Source organism: Vidua macroura, chromosome 5 (genome assembly GCF_024509145.1).
Source record: "Vidua macroura isolate BioBank_ID:100142 chromosome 5, ASM2450914v1, whole genome shotgun sequence".
In the NCBI taxonomy this organism is placed as follows: Eukaryota; Metazoa; Chordata; class Aves; order Passeriformes; family Viduidae; genus Vidua; species Vidua macroura.
In genome coordinates, this window is record NC_071575.1 from 51,479,982 (window position 1) to 51,502,373 (window position 22,392).

General features: G+C 37.5%; 1 protein-coding gene across 4 annotated transcripts in view; it reads left to right on the forward strand.

The window, feature by feature from the left end:
• PTPRZ1 (protein tyrosine phosphatase receptor type Z1) overlaps positions 1-22,392 on the forward strand; it is a 136,599-nt gene that overhangs the window by 64,663 nt on the left and 49,544 nt on the right. For all 4 annotated transcript variants that reach the window (XM_053977903.1, XM_053977907.1, XM_053977905.1 and 1 more), the window contains exons 3-8: positions 13,928-14,107; positions 15,937-16,088; positions 17,204-17,299; positions 17,547-17,613; positions 21,003-21,160; positions 21,696-21,846. In XM_053977903.1, coding sequence (XP_053833878.1) covers positions 13,928-14,107; positions 15,937-16,088; positions 17,204-17,299; positions 17,547-17,613; positions 21,003-21,160; positions 21,696-21,846 — 804 coding nt within the window. The remainder of the gene's footprint in view (positions 1-13,927; positions 14,108-15,936; positions 16,089-17,203; positions 17,300-17,546; positions 17,614-21,002; positions 21,161-21,695; positions 21,847-22,392) is intronic.

A 22,392-nucleotide genomic window follows, 5' to 3' on the forward strand; every position in this document is an offset into this window, starting at 1 on the left:
CAAAACCAGAGAAGGAAGGAACTAAAAGAACATGGCAAGCTAAGAGATTATAAGGGTGAGTGAGTCTCAATAAAAGTTTGCAATGGTAAATCTCCACAGAATAATTCAAAGACAACAATGAGTCAAGGAACTATTTATCAGAACTGCAGTGTGACAGGATATTAGAAAAAGTACAGGCGATATAGAAAAAAAAATGGTTTTCATCAGATCTTCTGTGACTCACAGTCACAAACTGGCAGTATTTTCTGTGAAGTCAAAAACATCTGTTCTTTGCAGAAACAATTCCATGGAAACTCCACTCACTGAGTCTTCCAGATTTGATGTTACCCCACAGAGAGGTAGGCTGTACTGGAAACAAAAGATTCTGGGTATTATTCCAAGATAGAACTTGTTCTCATGAAGGGAAAAGTTGTTGTTGCCTACAGCAGAGAGAAATTATTTTCACAATTACATATGCAAGAATCTGTCTCTGCATTTTCTCAGAAACTTTCATTTACATAGTTCATTTGCCTTGCTTTCCCACCCCCAAGCTCCCACCTTCTTCTAATGTAATACGTTATTCACTATTTTAGAATTGATGCAGAAGAATCCTGTAATTTATCTATAGGTTTTTTTGATCAGTCCCTTAGACTGAAATCTCTGTGTAGTGTTGTGCAAATTTTTCAAGAATGAGATTAACCTTTTCATACCTTCGAAACTATACCAAGAGATCAAGATTCAGTACTTGGGCTTCTCTATGTCTTGCCTGTGTGATATGCCTTAGCTAGAAGCCCAGGTGCTGTATCTCCTCTTTAATGATCATAACCTTTTGCCACTTTTTCCACCCCAATTGTAATCAATGCCTACATTAGTCATCCACAGCTACGCTAATTAGGGAGAAGTCATACACAGATCCTCAAAGAATTAGAGAGAGGAGATGCATTGTGGTAGGGTGTAGGGTACACATGGTAAGCAAAAGAGAAATTCTTACAGAAAAAATAATATTTCAAACCAGTAAGTGGTTGTCGGGATCTGTGATATTTAAATGCTCCTGAGATTGTAGAAAGTCTCTGTCCTTCAGCCCAGCTGCCAAAGAAGGAGTCATAATTCGTCTGGTGCTGGTTTTCAAGGTTGTTTATTTCTTCTTATCTAAAATATTTTCTCTCTGACCTGCAGCAGGTCTGTCTTGCAGGACAGCGTGTGGGGCTCTGCCCCTCAGTGGGATGTTACAAACATCTATACTAGAAACTACGTGTGCTATATTTACAATAACACGCCAATATCTATCACCCATGTTGAACAGTGTGTCCCCAGCCTAAACCAACAGAAAAATGCCAACACCACAGTGAAACATGGAGGGCATGAAGAAGAAGAAAAAGGACAATGCACGCCCAATTTCCTCCATCTTGCCTCCTTTGAACCTCTTATCTAGAATCCTAAAATTCTACTTTTGTGCCCATTACTAATTACTACTACTACCACACTAATTACTACTTATATCAAACACTCAGAGCTTGTAATTCATGCTGTAAGATTGAAAACTCTTTTCCATGGATAGAGATCAGAGACAGTGTCTCTCGGGGCTCTGTACAGGGGGGGGTTCCTGGCCCCCTGCCAGGGTCCCAGACCTTCCAGGTCAGCCAGAGAGGGATGCCCTGGACTCCCACAAATGGTTGGTTTATACTTTGCATAAACTAGGTGAGGTTTCTTCTCTAATTTTCTCAATTATTTTTCATGTGTCCTGGTTTTGACTTGGATACAGTTAATTTTCTACTTCTCAGCAGCCACAGTGCTGTGTTTTCAATTTAGTATGAGAATAAAGTTAATAACACACTGATGTTTTAGTTGTTGCAAAGTAGCACTTACCTTAAGTCAAGGACTTTTCAGTTTCCCATGCTCTGCCAAAGAGGAGGTGCAAAGAACCTGTGAGGAAGCAGAGCTAGAACAAGTGACCCAAACTGGCCAAAGTAGTATTCCCTACAGACCATCAGACTCAGTCTATAAACTCAGGGTAGTTGGCTGGGAGCCAATTGCTGCTGGGGAACAGGGTCAGTGAGTGATTACAAGTTTATTGTGCATCACTTGTTTCTCTTGGGTTTCATTCCTCTCTCTTTCTCTCCCCTTTTTCATTACTGTTATCGTTAGTATCATTAATATTACTATTGTAATTTACTGTAATTTCCAATTCAACTCTTCGTATCTCAACCCATGAATTTTATCCTTTTTCTGATTATCTTTCCCATCCCACTGGGGTGTGGGGAGTGGGCAAACAGCTGCATGGTATTTAGTTGTTGGTTGGGGTTAAATTATGACAATATGCAACCTGAGTTTCTTGTTTGAGAATATAGTAATTAGGCATCATAATTTGATGCAAATTAAGGTCAATAGAAGTTTTGTGACTTTGGTCACAAGAGGAAAATTTTTCACAATGAGAACAGTCAGACATTTTCCTAACTGTTAATAATCTCCCCAGGGAAGTGGTGGACTTCCCATCCTGGACACTTGTAAGATTCAGCTGGACAGGGTGCTGGGCCATCTTTTCTACACTGTGCTTTTGCTAGGAAAGGTTGAACAAGATGATCACTGAAGTCCCTTCAAACCTGGCATTCTATGGTTCTATGATTAAATAGTTATGGAATTGTGTCAGAAAACTTTAAATGTACAGTGCTATTTGTTGCCATATTGTATACACTAGCCATTGAGCTGGAATAGCAACTATAAAAAAACTAGAAACTGCTGATTATATTTAATATTTTTTAACAATTGCTTGCTCTAACTGGAGTTTGATTTGCTACGGAAATATGATCTATTTATATGAACAGACTAATGATACATGAGGTGTTTTGTGGCCATCAGTATGTTCTGTGACCAGAATAGCTGACTGTGCACATCGATCTGGTTGTGAGGCTGAGACCTAATTCAAATGAGAACCAAAAGACCAGAGAAATACTACAGAAGAAATAGACACTGATTTAGGGTTTATGTGTGCCAGTGGAAGCTGAAGAATTTTGCAGTAAGTTCTATATAGGCTTCTCAAGAACGCAAAGGTTTACTGTGTCCCATTGGAATAGTGCTAATGGTAGAGAAGGTGTATCTTCTTAAACTTCACAATTTAAAGTTAGGCACCTACATTAGGCACATAAATAGCACAAGAGGGAGTTATTTTCTTCAGAATACACCAGTTAGCAGAAAGATGCCTGCCTCAGCCCATTTGTGTCATCCCTGCTCTTTCCCTACTGGATGCTCCACTTGCTGGGCTACAAAACCAGCCATCCCCCTCCTTACCTTCTTAAGGCCCAATGATGCTTGAATTTTTAGCCTCACCATGTTGCAGCACTGGCAGAATGAATGAAGATTACTTGTTCTCCTTCCCTTTTAACTATTCTCATGCGTTATCATGGAAAATGCAAAATATGAAGGATGAATAATTTTCTTTTGGCTGAAGAGCATAATTACATTGTTTTGAATATACTGCCTAGTTATAACTGCTGGGATATTGTGTTAAAATGGGCATTGCCTTGAATGTTCCTGAAGGGCAGGAGGCACAGCTGCAGGGCTTTGCTTTCCCCTTGGTGCTGTTGGCTGTGTGCTCACTAAGCCCATAGCAGCTGGATCTGTGCCTTGGGAGACTGTGGCAAGGGATGACTATCCAAAATCGGCTTTGATTTTGGTTCCTCAGCTTAGTCAAATTGACAGTGTCTTAGGGCACAAACAGTGATAGAATATTTAGCGGAGCTTCTGGTGAAAATTTTAGTATCTATGAACTGTAATGTGACTTGGTCTCTTTACTTTGATTAACTGCAATTCAGTTGGGTGCACAATAGACATCTACTGGGGAGACTTTGTCCCAACAGCTTGCAACTTGCAGACCTGTTTCAGTTATGGCTGTCCAACTCTTTGCACACTGAATGGACAAGATTCTTGTCTAAAAATTTTTAGTCTGGAGGAATTCAGTAAATTTAAATTCAAGAGAAGACGTTTCAGGTAGTATAATTTTCTTCCTGAGTATAAAATTGATACTTTCCAACAAGAGTGCGAATGAAAGGAGAAGCAGCGATAGGTAAGATTTCATTCAAATTTAATCTCCCCCTACAAATCAATAAGTGTTTGGATTCAGTACTGGGGATGACTTGGTACTGAAGTTACTTGTGTGCATTCAGTCCCCTCTGAGGACTCACTAATATCCTTTATGTGAGTGATAGCATAATTCTGTGCAGAAGAAAATTACTGCTCTGCACTGGAGACACTTGATGGTTAGGTGATGTTAGTGGGTCAGGAATAACATGTGTTACTCTCGATCCTGTCAGAATAACTTCTTGATTAAAGCAGATAAACAGACCAAGAGTCATTCCTGAAATTTATTCCACTGTGATAAACTATGCTAGATCTCTTCCTGCATAAATGCTTTATTTAGTAAAAAGTTAAAATGTAATATTTGCAGGTGAAAAATTGTGCTTTATATATTTATTCCCTAGGTAATAATGTGACAAAAATAAGAAACTTGATTATCAGATCCTCTTCTACTTTCCTATGTATGTATATGAAAAAATATTTTCTTCATGGAGAAATGACAAAGAAAAATGATATAGCAATCTTCATGGAAGAAGATTTTATATTAGATTGTGTAGTTCTGTGTATTAGCCATGAATTAAAAAAAAAAAAAACAAAACCAAAAAACCCAAGTACTAAACTGTTCAAGAATTTAGTGAATAGCGAATTTTAATTTAATATTGATATGAAAACTTCCTCACTCTGAACTTTTGTCTTAAGTGGAATAGGTAGGCAACAGTTTTTATTTGTTTCTGAACACAAGCAATGCAATGAATTCTTCATTTCAGAAAATATGAAGTAAAAAGCTGTGCCCCTAAAAGCAGCAAGACTTTTTAGGTAAGTTTTATCACAGTGAGGCTAAAGAAAGTACAAGAACTTACTGGCTGATTGAGATAGATGTGAGACCACAACTGCCCAAAGATGCATGAGTTGTGTACCTCTGTCCAGCTGATGCTGGTGCCATCCTTATTTCAAACATTTTCCATTGTAGGAGAGAATGGAAAAATTGTGAAGGAAAAACCTTATCAATGGCAGCATGTTCCAAATCTGAGGTGGATTGCACCTACTGCTGAATAGCTTTTAGCTCTGCACTCTTGAGAATAACTACTCAGCATTGAAAGTGATTTTGAGAGTTCTTAGTACTGAAAGGTTTTAAAAGATGGTTAGGATTTTTTATACACTTGCAAGGGAAAAACAGATCTGCACAACTTGTTTATGCAAAAAGTACTTGAAAGAAATGTCTGCTGTGTAATTTACATAATGCTGTTATCGCATCAAGACTGGGTAAAATATCTCTCAGTGGAAGAGTTTAGAAAGAGTGTTTTTGTGGATATGATAATCTCAAAAAGTCTAATCAGGTAACAGTATTATTTAAACTTAACATGGATTATCAGAGGAACAGTTATGTACATCCACTAACATTGCTATGGCAGTTCTAAAATTATCTGTACAAAGTTTTTGAACAAAATGTAAACATAATGGTAATGCTGAAATTATATTTAATCTAAATAAAATAATGCTATTAGTGAAGGAAGGTTTGTGTAATGTTAGGAGGGGGTTGATTTTTAACATTTTACGAAGTATTTTATTTTGGGGAGGTAAGGGAAAGAGAATTAAAGTTTTTAGTAATTGTAGTCAAAAAATCCTTGCCAAAAAGGCTATTTTATGAACTAGAATTGTCTTTCTAAAGCAGAAAATAAAATATGAGAAGCAATTGTGTAGATAAACACACATAAGCTACGGCTCTGTATAAGAAATCTGTATAAGAAATATAGCTCAATATAACTCTGTATAACACATTTCTGCCCATCACCTCAATTTATCCTTACCATTATGCAAACAGAATGTGTACTGAAATTCCCATAGAAGTGTGATACGAAATCCTGCTTAAATATGCTAAAAGTAATCCAAATTTCCTATGGTTTTATGTTCTTCTGGAGATATTTAGGAGCTTCATTTTATAAAAATTGAAACTGTGTGAAAATGAGAACCTAGGGAGCAAAGAACCAGAATTACTGGTATGTCATTTTGGACATTAGGGTAATTTTTCTTCAGGCAGCCTCTAGGACTCCCTGGTCAATGATCCAATAGTCTTTTCTACTTATATTCGTCTTGCTTTAGTTTATATCTATCTAGGTCCTTGCTTTTTATCATCTTTATGTTATTCTTTACAGCTGAAATAAATGCCTTTTTGCTATTCAGAGTTAAATGCTGACCTTTTTGATGGCTATTTGTGGGACTTTTGCAGTCACAGTTCCACTACTGTTGTTCAATAGCAATGTTTTATATGCTCACAGCCAATCTGATTCAAAGCCCAGAGAACCTACTTGTGGATTATTTTTATAATTCAGGAGGCTTTGGATCAGAACTCATGACTGTAGCCTTTATGAAATGTATTACACTTCTAGATAGGCTTGTGCTGACCCAAGTTTTTTTCCTAGATGGTAGCAACATAGTAATGCATGTTTTTGATAATAGGAAAAAGTGCCCCTATGCTATACCACAACAGGACTTCTCATGGAACTAAACAGACTGCCTGTTAACATTTAATGGTCCAAGAGAGAGGGAGAATAGAGGGAAGAGAGCAGGAGAAAGAAAGAAGAAAGAAAGAGGACAGGAGGGAGGTGATACCAGAATAGAAGGGAAAAGGAGACTATATTGATTTTCTCAGTGAAAGCAAATATTGTTAGATCTGCTGAGCTGAGAAGGAGATTATATACTCTATTCTAAAATTCATCATTGCATTTTGTTTCTTTACAACAGTGTGCCTGGAGTGCCTGGTTCTGTCATGCAAGATAATTTCTAAAATACAGCAGAGTCTACTTTGTAATAATGAGGAGAGAAAAGTGAAGACTAACAATGTGCCATAATGCGAGTCATTAGACTTAGATGATGATCTGTACTCCAGCAAAAATGAGGTTTCTTGCTGCTGAAGATGAGTTTCATTGTGCTCATCTCCTGGGACTGTATGAACTATCACTTGTCAGACAGGTGCTTAATGCTGTGCTTGAAGTAGGTTATAGCTTCCTCTTTCTTTTCTCCTGCTGAGAGTCCTTAAAAGTGCATTTTTAGGCCTGTTTAAATTGGTGCAACCTTTGAGTCTATGCAATTTCTTTCATATACAGCCATTCCATTTCTCATAAAATGGTACTTGCATGATATGGGGAAGAGGGAGATACCACCATAAGTTTCATTTATGCCCATGTTCACCAACAGAAAGACAATAAACATCCACTTGCTCTGTGTACAGTAGTTATATGTTTGGGAGTAACTTTCCTTCTAGGAAGTATAGATGAACTGCTCATGGGGCCACACCATGTTTAAAAAAATGTTGCTTTTATGTTCCAAATCAGGGGTGGCTTGAGAGGCCTAAGCCTGTGATTGTCCCATTTTATTCTTCCTTCCCTGCTAGCAGCATGTGAAACAGCTGAAAAAAAGGTGGGGAGTCCTCTCTTGTGGAAGACCAAACACTCTCATGTGGGAGAACAAATGTTGTCATGACACATTGACAACTAATTAAAATGTGTGTATGTTATATCAAAATAAGCTATAGGCCATGTTTCTTGGTGCTTATTTCTTAGTCTAAAAGTAAGCCAGTTCCATGTATTGCAGTTCTGTTTTCAGTTCTGGTTATTTGTGATCTTGAAATGATCCTCATCACTCCACAGTGTTGTATACAGTGTCATGCTTTGAAGTATTGCTGAAGGTAAAGGAAATAACTGCTACAATCTGAATTCCTTGGAACAAGGTTAGAAGTTATGAAGCCCAATTAGGGCTTCATGTATTGTCAAGAATTAAATAAAGCAGGAAGAATGTGTTACTTTTTAGTGGACATTTTCTCATTTGGCACTGTACCAAACTGCCTTCCTTAGTACTTAGTTGAAACATATTGCTTAGATCATAACATTACAGTAATTACAAAAAATTATGTGGCAAGTTTCATTATATATAACTACATGTTTCTCCAGGTGCGCTTATATGCAGATTCAGCAGCAATGAGATAAGAATAATAAAAAATAAAAGATAAGAATAATAATAAAAACCTTAAAAGGTTGGCTGAATTTCTCCCATAATCCTTCTCCTAGTCTGAACAGCTGTCCCATTGAGTGCCCTGCAGATGAAGCATCTGTGATAATCTGTATTTCTCTAGCACAGGAGTATTTGATTGTATATTTTCTAACTAGCCTGCAATGGCCAGACCTTTTAGGCAATGAAAGAAGAGGAACAGCAAACAGTTGCCATTATGAAAGAAAGCTGTCCACTGGCATTCATCTTCCTATGCATTTTGCTCAGTAATTCACTTAGTCTAACTATGAATCATCAGACTGAGTTCCAGGAAGAAAAAATAACAGATAGCCACTGTATTAATAGGACTGATTAATTTTTCACTGTATCTCAACAACTGTATTTTATTCTATCTGGTGATAAAGTGGAAAAAACAAAACATTTTTTTCTTACTTGGTTGGTTTTTGACTATTTTATTGAGCAATGTCTCTGTGACTGTAGATATGAAAAAGCATATAGTTTATGTTCCAAAAACAAGCAAACAAAAATGGAAGAAATAGCTACAGTCTGAAGATAGCAAAATGTTTCATGAGTATTTTCCTGACACATCTTCTATGACAGATTTTAATAAGAGGTAAGTGGTCTAGGACATTTTAAATGAGGAGCAGGAAAGATTAAGGTGATAGGGTTCAGCTAACTACAGGTTAGTGCTGTGCCATCTTTAGGGGTATTCTCACAGATACTCCATGTTTATGTGCACATAGACACAATGCACAAGACACAGTCTAGGTAAGCTGATATTTAGATACAAAAATTATGAATAAGGTGCTAAATAGAATAAGATTAGACGATTTGGCTTGCATGAATGCATCTGGTTGCAAAGCAGCTAGAATTTTCTGTTGATTCTGTTTGGTTTATTTAAGATATTACACCCCACAATGATAAAATGTGTTGAATTAATCTCTTTGTCACTGTATGAGTGACAGAAAAAGTCCATGGGGTAAATATTATTTAACTTCTGCTCATTTATAAGCAAGTTACTCTATCAGTGTTGAACTTTGAACTTTAATTTAGTGCTATTAAATTTTTCTGAATCTACTCTGTGGGCTAACTCTCTCTAACCAAACCGGCACAATTTTATTTTTGAAAACTTGACTGAGATGTTGGCAAGAAATCCAGTGTTGGTAAACCTCCAAGCAACTGCATCACTGAGACAGGCATAAAAAAATGGCTAAGCCCAAACCTGGAAGCCAAAACTCCTTCTTTGCAGTTACAACTCTGTCTGGGCAAGTAATTTCATCCATTAAATTCATGAATTTTCCAATCTTAAAAATTTTTATAAACTTACGAGACGGATCATGATCAGGTTGTGGGAGTAGTTGGGGCTCTTGGAGGGGAAAAAAACAAAACCCTAAAACCATTCCAGTGAAGATCAAGATAACACAGAAGCATTGCCTTCTACTCAGTAATATGTGAAATTTGAGTCATCCATTTTTTGATGACCATAATGTTTCCCTAGAATGCAAAGTGTTATGTTATAGCCTTTGGAATACAAGCTGTAGTAAGATTCCCAAGACCCATATTGACAGAATTTCTCTCTTTGGGCCAGTAGTGCACTCATCCAGATTGAGAACTAAAATCATTCTGCCCTGGAGCATTACAGAGTGCATTGTGCAACATTTGGTATAATGATTCTGTATTTTAGAGTTCAGAGCAATATTGATTTGGCATCTAAATTTAAACTTTGTCCCAGTGTAAGTACGCATATCTTTGTGTGGCCTTATTTCTGGTTTTTCATATCTTAGACAAAACATGTTTACTAAAAATAAATAATTGAAATCACTTAACATTTCAAAGTGATAAGTCAATAACATTTTTGATAAGGCAAATCCATTATTAACAGTCCACACAGAGGGGTTATCTTTAATCTCCTATGTGTGTCCAATCTATATCTACAGAAGTCATTTTAACATCATGAAAGCAAAGGCTGATGAAAAATGGAGAGGCAGAAAGAGGTAAAGAATCCATCTCTCTTTTCTGCTGTCTTTCATCTATAAAATAAACCCTAAGGTTTGCATCTATTTCATTAAAGGTCTTCCCTGAGCCTCCTTTTCCCCATGCTAAACAGCCCCAGCTCTCTCAGCTGCTCCTTATAAGATTTGGACTCCAGACCCTTCAGCTGCTCTGTTGCCCTTCTCTAGATACACTCCAGCACCTCTGTTTCTTTCTGTCAGTGAGAGCTGAAGTGGAAGCCAAAAAGAGAAGTGGATGCTCATTGTAGGAGTGGAATCACAGGGGCTAAGGTTGAGGAGCAGAGTTAGATATGAACATTTCCTAGAAAGAAAGGCTAGGATAATTTTCTTCAGACATTCTGTCCTGGACAAGAGTAGTAAAGGTTATGGTACAGGCCAGCCTCCATTTAATCTACTTTGTTCAGTTTTATTTCCATTTTTTGTGAATTCCCAGTTACTTTTTCAGATCTGACACCTTTGACAAACATACTTCCTCTTGAACTCTTGAAGATATATTGTGCATATTTTTGTTCTCCTCAGATTTCCAAAGCACAGTTTGGGAGAATTCATTTTCAAAGCTGAGTTTCAACAATATTTTTCAAAATGGCTGGCACAGCTTTGATTTATGATTTCCATCATAACACCTATAGTAAAACAATCTGCTCTTGTTTAAAAACATTCGGTTCTTTCATTTTTACTTTGGTTTTCAGCAAGTTATATAAACTGCAGCAGTTCCACCACCTGCTGTCTACACCAGATGAATTTACGTTAATATTTTAGTTCAGATCAGGAGTGGATTATGAAGAAAATGTCTTGTCTGCACCCCACTTACTAAGCTTTGGTTTGCAAGATAGGGTTGTCTCACTGTGTGTGTGTGGCATGGGTTCATCTTACCTGGTACCAAACAGGAATTGTGTTGCAGGAGAGTACCTTATACCCTTAAGCAGCCAATGGGCATACAGCCCACGGGACCAGATAGAGCTAGACTGAGGTAAAAACCTTCTGAAAAACATCTGGTATGGACATCTGGTCCTCAACCTCAACTGTTTCCCTCTATAAAGCTACTCATATTGTTCAGCACTATTTGCTAATATACACACCCAATATCTGCTCCCACATTTGCAGAATTTGTGAATAAACATGTATTTTGCTGCTCAAATGTAATTTAGGTCATCATGACCAGACTCCAGTTCTCCATTCTTTCCCAGACTCCATTCCTTAGGGGCTTCCCCTTGTTCCTGCCTCAGATCAGACCCTGCCACTGATTTCCTGTACATTTTATTCCATAGTTTTTTATCAATGCTACAGCTACACACTGTCTTCTGGGATGAGCAAAGATTGCAAATTTTATCACAAGATGCATGTTAGGACTTTATTACACACTGAGCCACAAGTAATGACTACCAAGTTGAAGAACTCAAGTTCTACATACAAAACCACAAAATACAAAACTATGGACGTTGGAAGGAGATTATAGTTTTTCTGGTCTTAATTTACTTGTTTTTACTGAACATAATTGTAGACAGTAGAGAATTTAAAGACAAGAAAAATGCAATAATGTCTTTCATCAAAAGAAGCATGGATGAAATTTCCCAAAAGCACCATAGTGGGAAAAAGAAAACAATAGTGTTTTTAGTCAGTTCTAAAGTCAGTGATGGGAAGAGCAGAATAACAGAAATGTATGTTGGAAAAAAAAAAAAAAGGTATTCTGAAGGAGAGACTGCAGGTGAGCTACAGGATTGGGTGTGTCAGTGAAAAGAGAATGGAGATTTCTACTGCCTTGGGGCAACTGCAGGACTCTGGGGAAGTGTTTGGCTTTGGCAAAAGGAGCAGAAGAAATAGAGCATGGAGTAGGGAGTGCAGCTTAACTGCAAGGGATGGCCGTGGGCAGCTGTCTCAACCCAAACTGGCAGAAACGTGCCAGAGAGAGCTTTAAAGAGTTTCCTGCAGCTTGGAAAATCACTGAGCTGTCTGAAATCAGACCTGGAAACAGGAGCCTGTTTGCAACAATGCATAGGGCAAGCTGAGAGTTGTGATTTGTGTCCTTTCTGACCCTATTTGGAGGCTTTTCTGTTTAAAAGTTAACTATTCTAAATTATTCTTTTAGAATAAAAAATTCTTTTTTAATGTTAAAAGCCTTCACTATTTGTTGGAAAATTCACTATAGAAGACCTGAGCAGATTAATATCCAAGTGTTGGTGGACTTGAGCTGAGAATTTCTAAAAGGACACTTTTGAAAGACATGAAATATTAGCCACTCTTTTCTTGTGAAAGTGCATTACAAATCAGGATATTGCATTATTTTTCCAGGTGATAAATTATAACTGACAACTAAAGGACAAGTCTGACTTGAGGAGGAGCTGGAAGCTTACCCAGTGTGCCATTTCCAAAGGGACCAGTGCTTGCTTGGTACAGGGCTCAAGTACCCACCTGTAGGATGCTGACATTCATAAGCCTGTGGCTTGATCTCCCTTTAGGTTGTTTGACTGTTGTGCCTGCCAGTTCCTTCTGCTGCTATTTGCAGGCAGTAAATGTGTTTGGATACCATCTGCAGTAATTCTGATGCAGCAAGGTGATACTGGTAACTGGCTTGACTTTTACTTGTTCAATAATTTAGTTCAGGCTTCTTTCTAGCTGGCTATCCAGGTGAGCATCTTGTATTACTGCCTATTGTCATGGTTACAGGACTGGCTGCATATCTTCTTCCTCCTATGAATTTTCTGAGTGCAATAGGAGAGCTGTCCTTGCCTGGAGTACAAGATAGCAAATCTTCACTGACAGACTTGGATGTGGCACACTGGCCTGTAAATGAGCATTGGTTTATTTCAACATATCTAATAGAATTCAAATATATGCACTGCATACACTAATATTAGTTCTTAACTGCTAGTAAGTGGGAAGTTAATTGAAGTAATTCCATTTTCTTAAATCTGTATCGTTAACTCTTGGTTTTAATTAGCCAAGAGTTTTGAAGTATTGCCAGAAATCCCTGTCAGGAAAAATATCTATATGTTTTGAAACACATTAACATACACAAAATATCGTTCCATTTACATTAGTATGTTATATAAACAAAAGATTGTCAGAGCTGATGCTACTGCATCATACTGTTTTGTGTAGTACTTGTCCATTTCCTGAAAATAATCAAGTCTTTGGTGAAGGACATGCTGTCTGTGTCCCTGATTTGTGTCTGGACTGGCCCCAGTGAAATGCCACACAGCCCTGGAGCCCTGGAGAAGGCCCTTGCTGCAGCACAGGAGCTCCTCTCTGCCGGGCAGCTGCAGAGGGGGACAGATGGCTTGAGTGGGAGTGCACAGCCCTCCACAGGCACAGCTGGGCCATACAGCCAGGCTCTCAGACAGAGCATCACTCATCTTTTTTCCTTTTTCCAGGGTAAAATCAGTTTTCCACTCTGTGTAAGAAATCCTTAAAACTTCTTACTGCTTCTTTATATTTATAAACCTTACAGGATAGATGACTTCATTGGGCAAAAGGAACATTAACATTGGTATGATTAAAAGTTATTTGGGTAGGATAGTTTTCCAGCACTTCCTATGGTTTTTTGCATGCTGATTCCATTCATCTGAAAGCTTTTTTTGTTTCATGTACATTGTTCATGAGGGTTTTGTTGTTGTTTTATGCTTTCCTTAGAGATTCATAAGAATGTATGTGTTGATGTCTAGAGTATTCAGAGTGTGACTTAACTGCTGAAGGTAGGAATCAGTGGTAGGTGTGCTAAATATTGCTACAGACAAAGTCTAAAAGAAGGGCAGGTACTCTGATCTCATATTGCAAATTATGTTTTAACATTACCACAACAAAAAATGTATGGATACCAGTTTGCATTTAAATGTATTTACCCCACATGTTTTGATTTCTAGGAACTTTGAACCAAAAGAACTGGGGCAAGAAATATTCTGCCTGTAATGGTGCCAAACAATCGCCTATTAATATAGATGAAGACCTTACCCAAGTTAATGTGAATCTGAAGAAACTTAAATTCCATGGATGGGAAAAGGAAACGTTGGAAGATACTTTCATTCGCAACACTGGCAAAACAGGTAAAAAAGTCAGATTCCATGTTTGGAGTTAAGAGGTCTGAAAAGTGATATAGGACAAACAACCAACCAAGGACTTTTACTCAGTCATTTTCATTTCACTTAGCTGGTGTATTCTGAATTTCTCTATTAAATAACAACAGTGATGACAGTAGCTAAATGAAACAGAAATCACACAAACAAAAATTATGTGCATGGACAGATATAGCCAAAGCAATCACATCGTGACTATCATCCCATCATAGAAATGTCATTAAATCTAAACAGTAAGTTGGCATTTGCTGTGAAATTATGGTAATTATTACTATATATCTAGAGACTGTAATGGGTAGGCAAAAATGATTTTTTAAAAGTATGAATAAATTACCTACTCATCTGAAAGCACTTCATGGATGAGTTGAAGTTACAAAAAACTCAGGTTGGGATTTATCTCACCTACACATAGACATATATAATATAGAAACTTTCATCTGAATTACTCACATAGACGCCTCCTAACAGTCAAAGAAGAGAAATGTGTGCTTTTGTGTTCTGATTTGTTTTACCAATCTTAGAAATACACTTTAGAAAGAAGTGATTTACACCTACAAGTGCTTATTTTTCCCAGCCATGAAAAAAGCTTATGGTGTCATCTAAATTGTCAGACAAATCTTTTTACAACCACTTATAAATCCAGGAACACAGTAACTAAAAGCTACTTGTTAGAAGTGCTGTTCCTTATTTCGGGCATGGGTGTGGAGGAAGGTATCTTGTAACAACAGTCTTTGACCTTTTACCAGTTCCAGTGGAGCCCCTAGATCAACCTTTTTTATTTAGTTTAGTTTAGTTTAGTTTAGTTTGATTTAGTTCAGTTTGGCATCATTGTTCCTAATTTCTGTTCTTTCTGTCGTGTACTTCCTACATATCACTACACAAATCACTTACTTTCCACCTGCCCTAATAGCTGAGATAAATATTGCTTTGTCTTTTCAAAATGCCCCTGAGAAAATGTTCTTTAAAGTCCTTAAAAGTGAACTGAGATCTTTCTCATCTTCAGCAATCTGGGTATTTTCAAGGAAATGCTAAGCTTGTTTAAATGGTCTTCAAAGTTTTGAGGAAAGGAATGTAGGGAAAATGAACTCCATCAGTGCTGCTTTATCAAGAGATCAAGCAGTTCACAGTTGCTGGAGATGATAAAGACAAAATGTGGGGCTTCAGTCTATCCCATCCTGCTCATTCTCTCCAGAAGACAAATGCTCTGTCCCATCTACAGTTTGTGTACAGCTATGTCTAGCTGAAGACCTGTCATTGCTTTTTCCCATGGGAGAAAGCTTCACAGCTAAGGAGTCTTACATCAGGACAGTCCTCCTAGGAGCTGGTAAAAATATTCTTTTGTCATGTTGCCTCATGATTTGTATATAGAATTGTGGTGAAAACGGGGGGAAGGTGTGTACTTTCCTTTTTGTTAGAAACACAGACCCTTTCAGGAAGATATGTACTTCAGGAATTTATTTTCTTAGACAGACAGCTGGTGGCTAGACCAGTTTTCTGAGCTTTTTAGTGTAGTTCTGTGTCTAGTTTCAGATAACAGGAAATGAAGTGCACTTCATTAAATTAATATTTTATGAACTACAGCATGAAATGAAACATATTCTCCATGCTAATAGTGAATTACCACACTTGTTACTTAGTTTAAGTAATCAATTTCCTGTCAAATTGCTTATGAAATACAGAGAAATAAGCATGTCATATTTAACTTCTAGCACCTAAAACTGAAATATGACAGTTATAGATGCCTTGGCTGGATCTTTTATTCACACTCCATTTTTTCCCCTCTTTCTCATTTTTTTCAGTGGAAATTAACCTGACAAGTGATTATTATGTGAGTGGAGGTGGGTTAGACACCATATTCAAAGCAAGCAAGATCACTTTTCACTGGGGAAAATGCAACGCATCATCAGATGGATCAGAACATAGTCTAGAAGGACAAAAATATCCTCTTGAGGTAAAGTATAGAATTGATTGTGATGATTTCAACAATTTGCCATTCTGTGACATTACTACTCTACAAAATTCCTTTGTTTATCTCTTAAATCTATTTGCAAATAGAATCATTCACTTAAACCCAAATTAAGAATAAATGATGCATTTTAGAAGGGCAGTGTAATGTGTTAGTGGCATGTTAAGAATGTCTAAACTGCATTTTTTCCCATCTTCCAAGATGGTATTATATGTCAGTTCCGCTAATCTGAAAAATCTCCCACTAAGTGTTAAGCTCCTATGAATTTGGCCCATCATATTCCACATCAGTTCATTGTTCAAAGTGTAAATGGACTTTTGAAAGACAGAGCTTCACTGAGAGCCCATGGGAGCTGCTGGGCCTTACAGATACAAATCATGGCCCATGTTGCTGGGCTGCAAAGAGCTGGCAGTGGCGTGCCAAGAGCCATGTGAGCAGGTCCTGGGTGCAGCCACATTGATAGGCAGCCAGGCCAGCGTCCCCCTGGCTGGTTTGGCAGAACGGGTTGCAGCAGCATGGGAGAGGGGTGGAGGAGAGGAGCAGCTCTTCCTGGGACGCACAAAAGCCAAACTCTTATCCCTCAACATGTCATTGTGTCATCTTCCAGTTCAAAAGAGGCAGTTGTGGCAGGCAACTATGTTGTTCCTCATTCCCAGCATTTTGAACTTCTATGTGAAAGCAAAGCAATAGTGCCAGGGCTGGCCTATACATGGGGCAGAGTGGTAAGCCAGGAGCAGTCCCTGGACAGTGTCATTTCTTTCACCTCACTAGCCACTTAAAAATTCCCAAATCACACTCCATCTGTACTGACAAGACATCACAGAGAATACTGTCTTCCATCATCATCTCGTACAAAGCTAGTAGGAGCAGTCACTCCCCCATACAGGTTAGTCATACAGGTTGTTTTTGCATTGCTAATTATTGATGAATTCCATTCTGCATCCTCAGATAAAAAAAATGAGAGACGTAAAAAATCCCTAAATTTGTTTAAAATTTTTTGTTTGGATGTTTTTTTCCTCAAAATGGGAATATAAATCATTGTATTGTTGAATTTTTACAATTTTTTAATATATAACATTTGAATATATTTTTAATTTCAGATGCAAATCTACTGCTATGATGCAGATCAGTTTACAGATTTTGAAGAGGCAGTTAAAGGAAGTGGAAAGTTAAGAGCTTTATCAATTTTGTTTGAGGTAAACAAAATATATCTTTGTGTCATTTAATAAGCCTTGAAACACAGCAGATGTTCAAACTGAATTTAACTGGTTACAATGTTGATCACTGAGTTCAAAATCTTTTTAATTTATTCTTGCAGAAAAGCAAATGGGCAAAATAAGTTTGTTTGGCTTTAAATCATCTATAATTTTGGTGGTAAACTGTAATTTTCAGTCTTTTTTTGTGAAGCCTGTACTGTTAAAATATGCAATTTGTTTTTAACAGATTGGACTAGAAGATAATCCAGATTATAATCCAATCATTAATGGAGTAGATAGTGTTAGTCGTTTTGGTAAGTTTGCCTCCTTTTTTTATTGATTACTGATTAACTAAATTCCACCTCGGTGTGATTATGAAACCTTTAAGACATTAAGGAGCATGGTTCTCTGTTGCTCAGTCATGTTTGTTTTGTTAGAAATTACAGAAGTCATCTGGACAGATGAGAAATGGACAATCACCAACCACATGAAATCTAACATAAGCAAGTGCCAGATTCTGCTTCTGGGAAAGGGTAGTCTTGGTTATATATACAAACCAGGGAATGAGAGTCTGAAGAGCACCCCTTTAGAAAAAGTTTTGGGGTTTGGTTTAATAGAAAGTTGAATATGAGCCAGCAGTGCCCTGGCAGGCAGGAGGGCCAGCCCTGTCCTGGGGTGCATCAGGCACAGCATCGCCAGCTAGGCAAGGGAGGAGATTGTCCCCTCTGCTCTGAGCTGGGGCAGCCTCACCTCGAGTGCTGGGGGCAGTTCTGGGTGCCACAATGTAAGAAGGACATCAGCCTATTAGCGTGCATCCAGAGAAGGGCAACCAAGATTGTGAAAGGTCTTGAGGACAAGGAGTGTCTGTGGTCACTTTGTTGAGCTTAGAGAAGGGTGCTTCATCACAGTCAACAACTTCTTCAAGTAGGGTGACAGAGAAGCATTTGCTGATCTCTGCAGTGGTCAGTGATCACATGATAGGGATGAAGCTGTGTCAGAACTTCAGACTGGGCATTAGAAAAGGCCCTTCACTGAGATGATGATCACTGACAGCCTCGGAACAAGCTCCCCAGAGAAGTAAGTGGTCATGGCACCAAGCACCTGGATGATGTTCTTCGTCATATTGTTTAGTTTTACGTAGTCCTGTGATGAGCAAGGAGTTGTACTTGATGATCCTCACATTTTCTTTCCAACTTGAGCTATTTTATGTTTCTCTGATTGATTTACCCCAAGAATATTTGTAACAACAGACGTGTAAATGAATAAATATAACTATCATGAGAAATTTGTAACTGTTTAAATGTTAAATCCAGATAAATCTGATATATTATGTAAGTCTTCTTAATCATACATATCAGGATTTTTGTATTTGGTTGGAAGCCAGGTAAGACTGTTGTAACTATCCGGGAAGGGTCTTACAAGAGTGAGACTGTCACTGTTCAGTAGACTCAGAGGAGAGAATTTTTTTTCAGTAGCTCCTGTGTAAATCCAAAATAGTCCAAATATATTGTATTGATAGTGGTTGCTAATCAAGACACAACTTCAGTGTGCACAAAGAGATCAGGGCTATGTTTCTAACTCATTTTCATGATGTCTTTGCAGAAGAATAAATATGAATGAGCACTGTCTTGAACAGGGATATATTCTTAAATCATGTCCATGACTTTAAGGAACCTTGTCTCAGTTTTCCTTTATGTAATGGTGCTTGAATGTAAAAAGCTGTTTTAAAAGCCTTCAAAAGTATGACATTGAAATCAAGATTTCTTTTTTCCCTCTGGAAAACAAACACTATTCAACAAATTTAAAAGGGAACACCTTTCATAAGTTAGAAAGACATAGGGGGTGGAAATATAAAGTAGTTAAGATTCATTACTTTTGTGTGTCATTTTCTGTGAAACAAAAAAGGAGAACTAGTAATACATCAAGATAGATGCTGTCCTACGGCCTTGGAAGGAGCTGTAAAACTATCAGAGCAAGATTCAAGATACAGGTACTACATGGCACTTCAACAATGCTTAGAATACAGTTTTCCCGAATAAAATGCAGATGAGCTCAGGAAATTCAGGTCATAACCAAATCAAGTTGTTTCTTCTGAAGAAAAGCACACAATCTCTCCTTGTTCTGTGTCCTTGTCAGTCATATCTCTATTGTGCTTATTTGAATCACAGTTGCTGAGTTCTCAAGCTCTGCAGAGGAGCACTCCTGTTCCTTCTAGACAAACTTTCTGGGTTTTATCATTCTTTGTAGGTGTTTGATTTTGAGAATCTAGGCTGTGAGTCTCATTAAAGGGTATTCTAAAATCCAAAGTTGCAAAATGTATGGCAGGATTCTTGTTATGAAGGAGAAGTTTCATGTCTCCAGCCATCTATATAAAATGGACTTCACTTTTGCTGAGGGACAAATGTACGTATAAGATAGCAATGATAGCTTCCGTCTGAAGACTGATTAGCATTTTGACAGGAGAAATTGAAGGATGTGCTTTGCTTGACACTGCTAAATGCTCCCTCTTCATGATACATGAATGAGAGAGAGGGGACGAGGCAACTCAAACCTTAACTCAGCAGAGAAGTCACTGCAGAGAAGAAACGCATCAATCCCTTGTAGTCAACTGTTAATGCAATTTGCTGCTCTCACTAAATTTGTAAGGAATTATGAAGACAAAGACAGGTCAGAAATCTGTACAGGGCTGAAGAAGTAACATACCTGTAAAAGCATGAGTTAATGCGCAGTCTGAAAATTCATTAAATATTCAGAAGTACTTACCAGTTAGGGAGGAACTTGAAATGAGTAACTTTAGATTGAAGTAAGTTGTACAAGAATCTACACTATTACAAGGTGTGAAAAGCAGCATTATTTTGGATGCACCAGACAGTAAAGCAGATCATTGTTACAGACTGAAAAGTCTGCCTTGCTGAAGTTGCTACCATCTATGCCAATTGCTGGTCCCTTATTGCCACACCAGCAGACACAACTTTCTGTGGATGGACTTCCAGAAATCCCTCATGCTTACTCCCAGCTGACAAGGCACCCAGTAAACTGCTGACCTGAAAGATGTGATATTATTTTTACAGAACATATTCTCCTGGAGGAGGTTTTTGTATCATTTGCTGATTTGTGTAAAGCTGTTACAGTTTTTTACTGTGTTATCACCATTTAAAAAAGAATCCTGATCCACAGAAATTCTGCTTCTGCAATCATGAGTAATATTAACCCTAAGGCCTAACATGGTGACAGTTCCCCAGGCAAAATTTTCTGCAAAATACTCATCAACTTGATTAAATTTGGGGAGGAGTTTGAAGCTATGTCATGAGACCTAGAACAAAGATTTAACAAATTTTTTTCTTTGAAATTCAAGAGTGAGACAAAGGTTTGGCACCTTGCATGTATGCTTATGGTGAGAAAATTCTTGTGTACCAATATATTAAAATTAGTCTGTTTGTTACTGGAGTAACTTACTACACCTTCCCAAGTAAACCAAGTTGGGTTTGAGCTATACCTTTTCAAATGAAATAGAAGACTTCATGATTTGTTTGTATGCTAGTCTGTCTGGAAATTAAATTTTGAAAAGCCTCTCAATTAGCATGTTCCTATAATAGTAGTTCTTATGGAGAGTGTGATTTGTATTTATTAATTGCTTAATTAGTAATAGTATTTTAATCATATTTTAACTATCTAACTGTATTTTTCTTTTTCATTTTTTCAGGAAAACAGGCTGCCTTAGAACCATTTATTTTGCTGAATCTCTTGCCAAATGCAACAGACAAATATTACACTTACAATGGGTCTCTATCAGCTCCTCCATGCTCTGAAACAGTTGAATGGATTGTGTTTAAAGATACCATAAGTATTTCTGAAAACCAGGTAATTTATGTAGTAAGACCAAAATTTATACATAATACCAAAGATAAATTGCTGTGTATATAGTGGAAGCTTATGGCATTAATTTCCAGCCCAACAACAAAGCTTTTCTTTTATCTAGTTAGAAGTTTTTCATCAGCTGTTAAATTAGAAAGCATCTATATTTATTGTATTTTCTTTTACATTTTTTATAGTTTAGTAGCAGAATCTGACCAATTTCTTGTCTTAAAATAGGGTAAGAACATATTCCAGGCTGTCTGGACTTCGAGCTCAGATAAAAGGGAGTACAAAATACTTTTTGGATATTCCCTCAGCCGCATGGTGATGCTGAGCAGAGCGTAGCTCCAGCAGCTGAGTGGTTGAAAAATACTTGTGGAGTAAAACATTAAATATACTGATAGAACAGAAGAAAAGTTCGGTGCCAGGCAGGATAACTCAAGTGTGAGACTTTATCCAACATCTTTTCCCCAGAGTCTTTGCCTATTAGCAGAATTTGGTCAATTTTTATGACTTCTAACTTATATTGTTCCCCTTCTAGTTAGCTGTATTCTGCGAAGTACTTACAATGCAGCAGTCTGGCTATGTTATGCTGATGGACTACCTGCAAAACAACTTCAGAGAACAGCAATATAAGTTCTTTGGGCAAGTGTTTTCCTCTTACACTGGACAAGAAGAAATTCATGAAGCAGGTATTTAACTGAATAGTCATTCCTCTCTTCATAAGTTAAAAGACAATTTTCAGTAAAAGATTCATCCAAGTATGCAGCTAACTACACTGTGTTATTAGTCATAAATCTATCACTTCAGAGAAAAAAACAGCAATCACAAAACATGTCAGATTAAATGGAGTGGAAAATTAAATACTTGTCTTGACCAAGCATTCAGTAAAAATCACATCAGTTCAAGCTTCCTTACAGTGCCCTTTTAATGTGTTTCAGACTTCAACAAAGCTGCCTTTTCAGAGACTGCAAGAGTATTTTGTTTTACAAACCTATTTGGTTCTTTATCATGTAGTGTGGATGCTTTTTCAACAGAGACTGAAGTGATGTCACCAAATTAATTTCACGTAGTTTGCTTAGAAAGTGATAGATGGAGAGAACTCCAGAAGCCAGATTCTCTTCTCAGTCTTACCTAAAACTTCAGGGAGGTTTGAGAAGGTTATGTGACCAAAATAGTACATTATGTAGTGGGAAACATGATTTGGCACTAAATATGGAAGTCAATGATTCCTATAC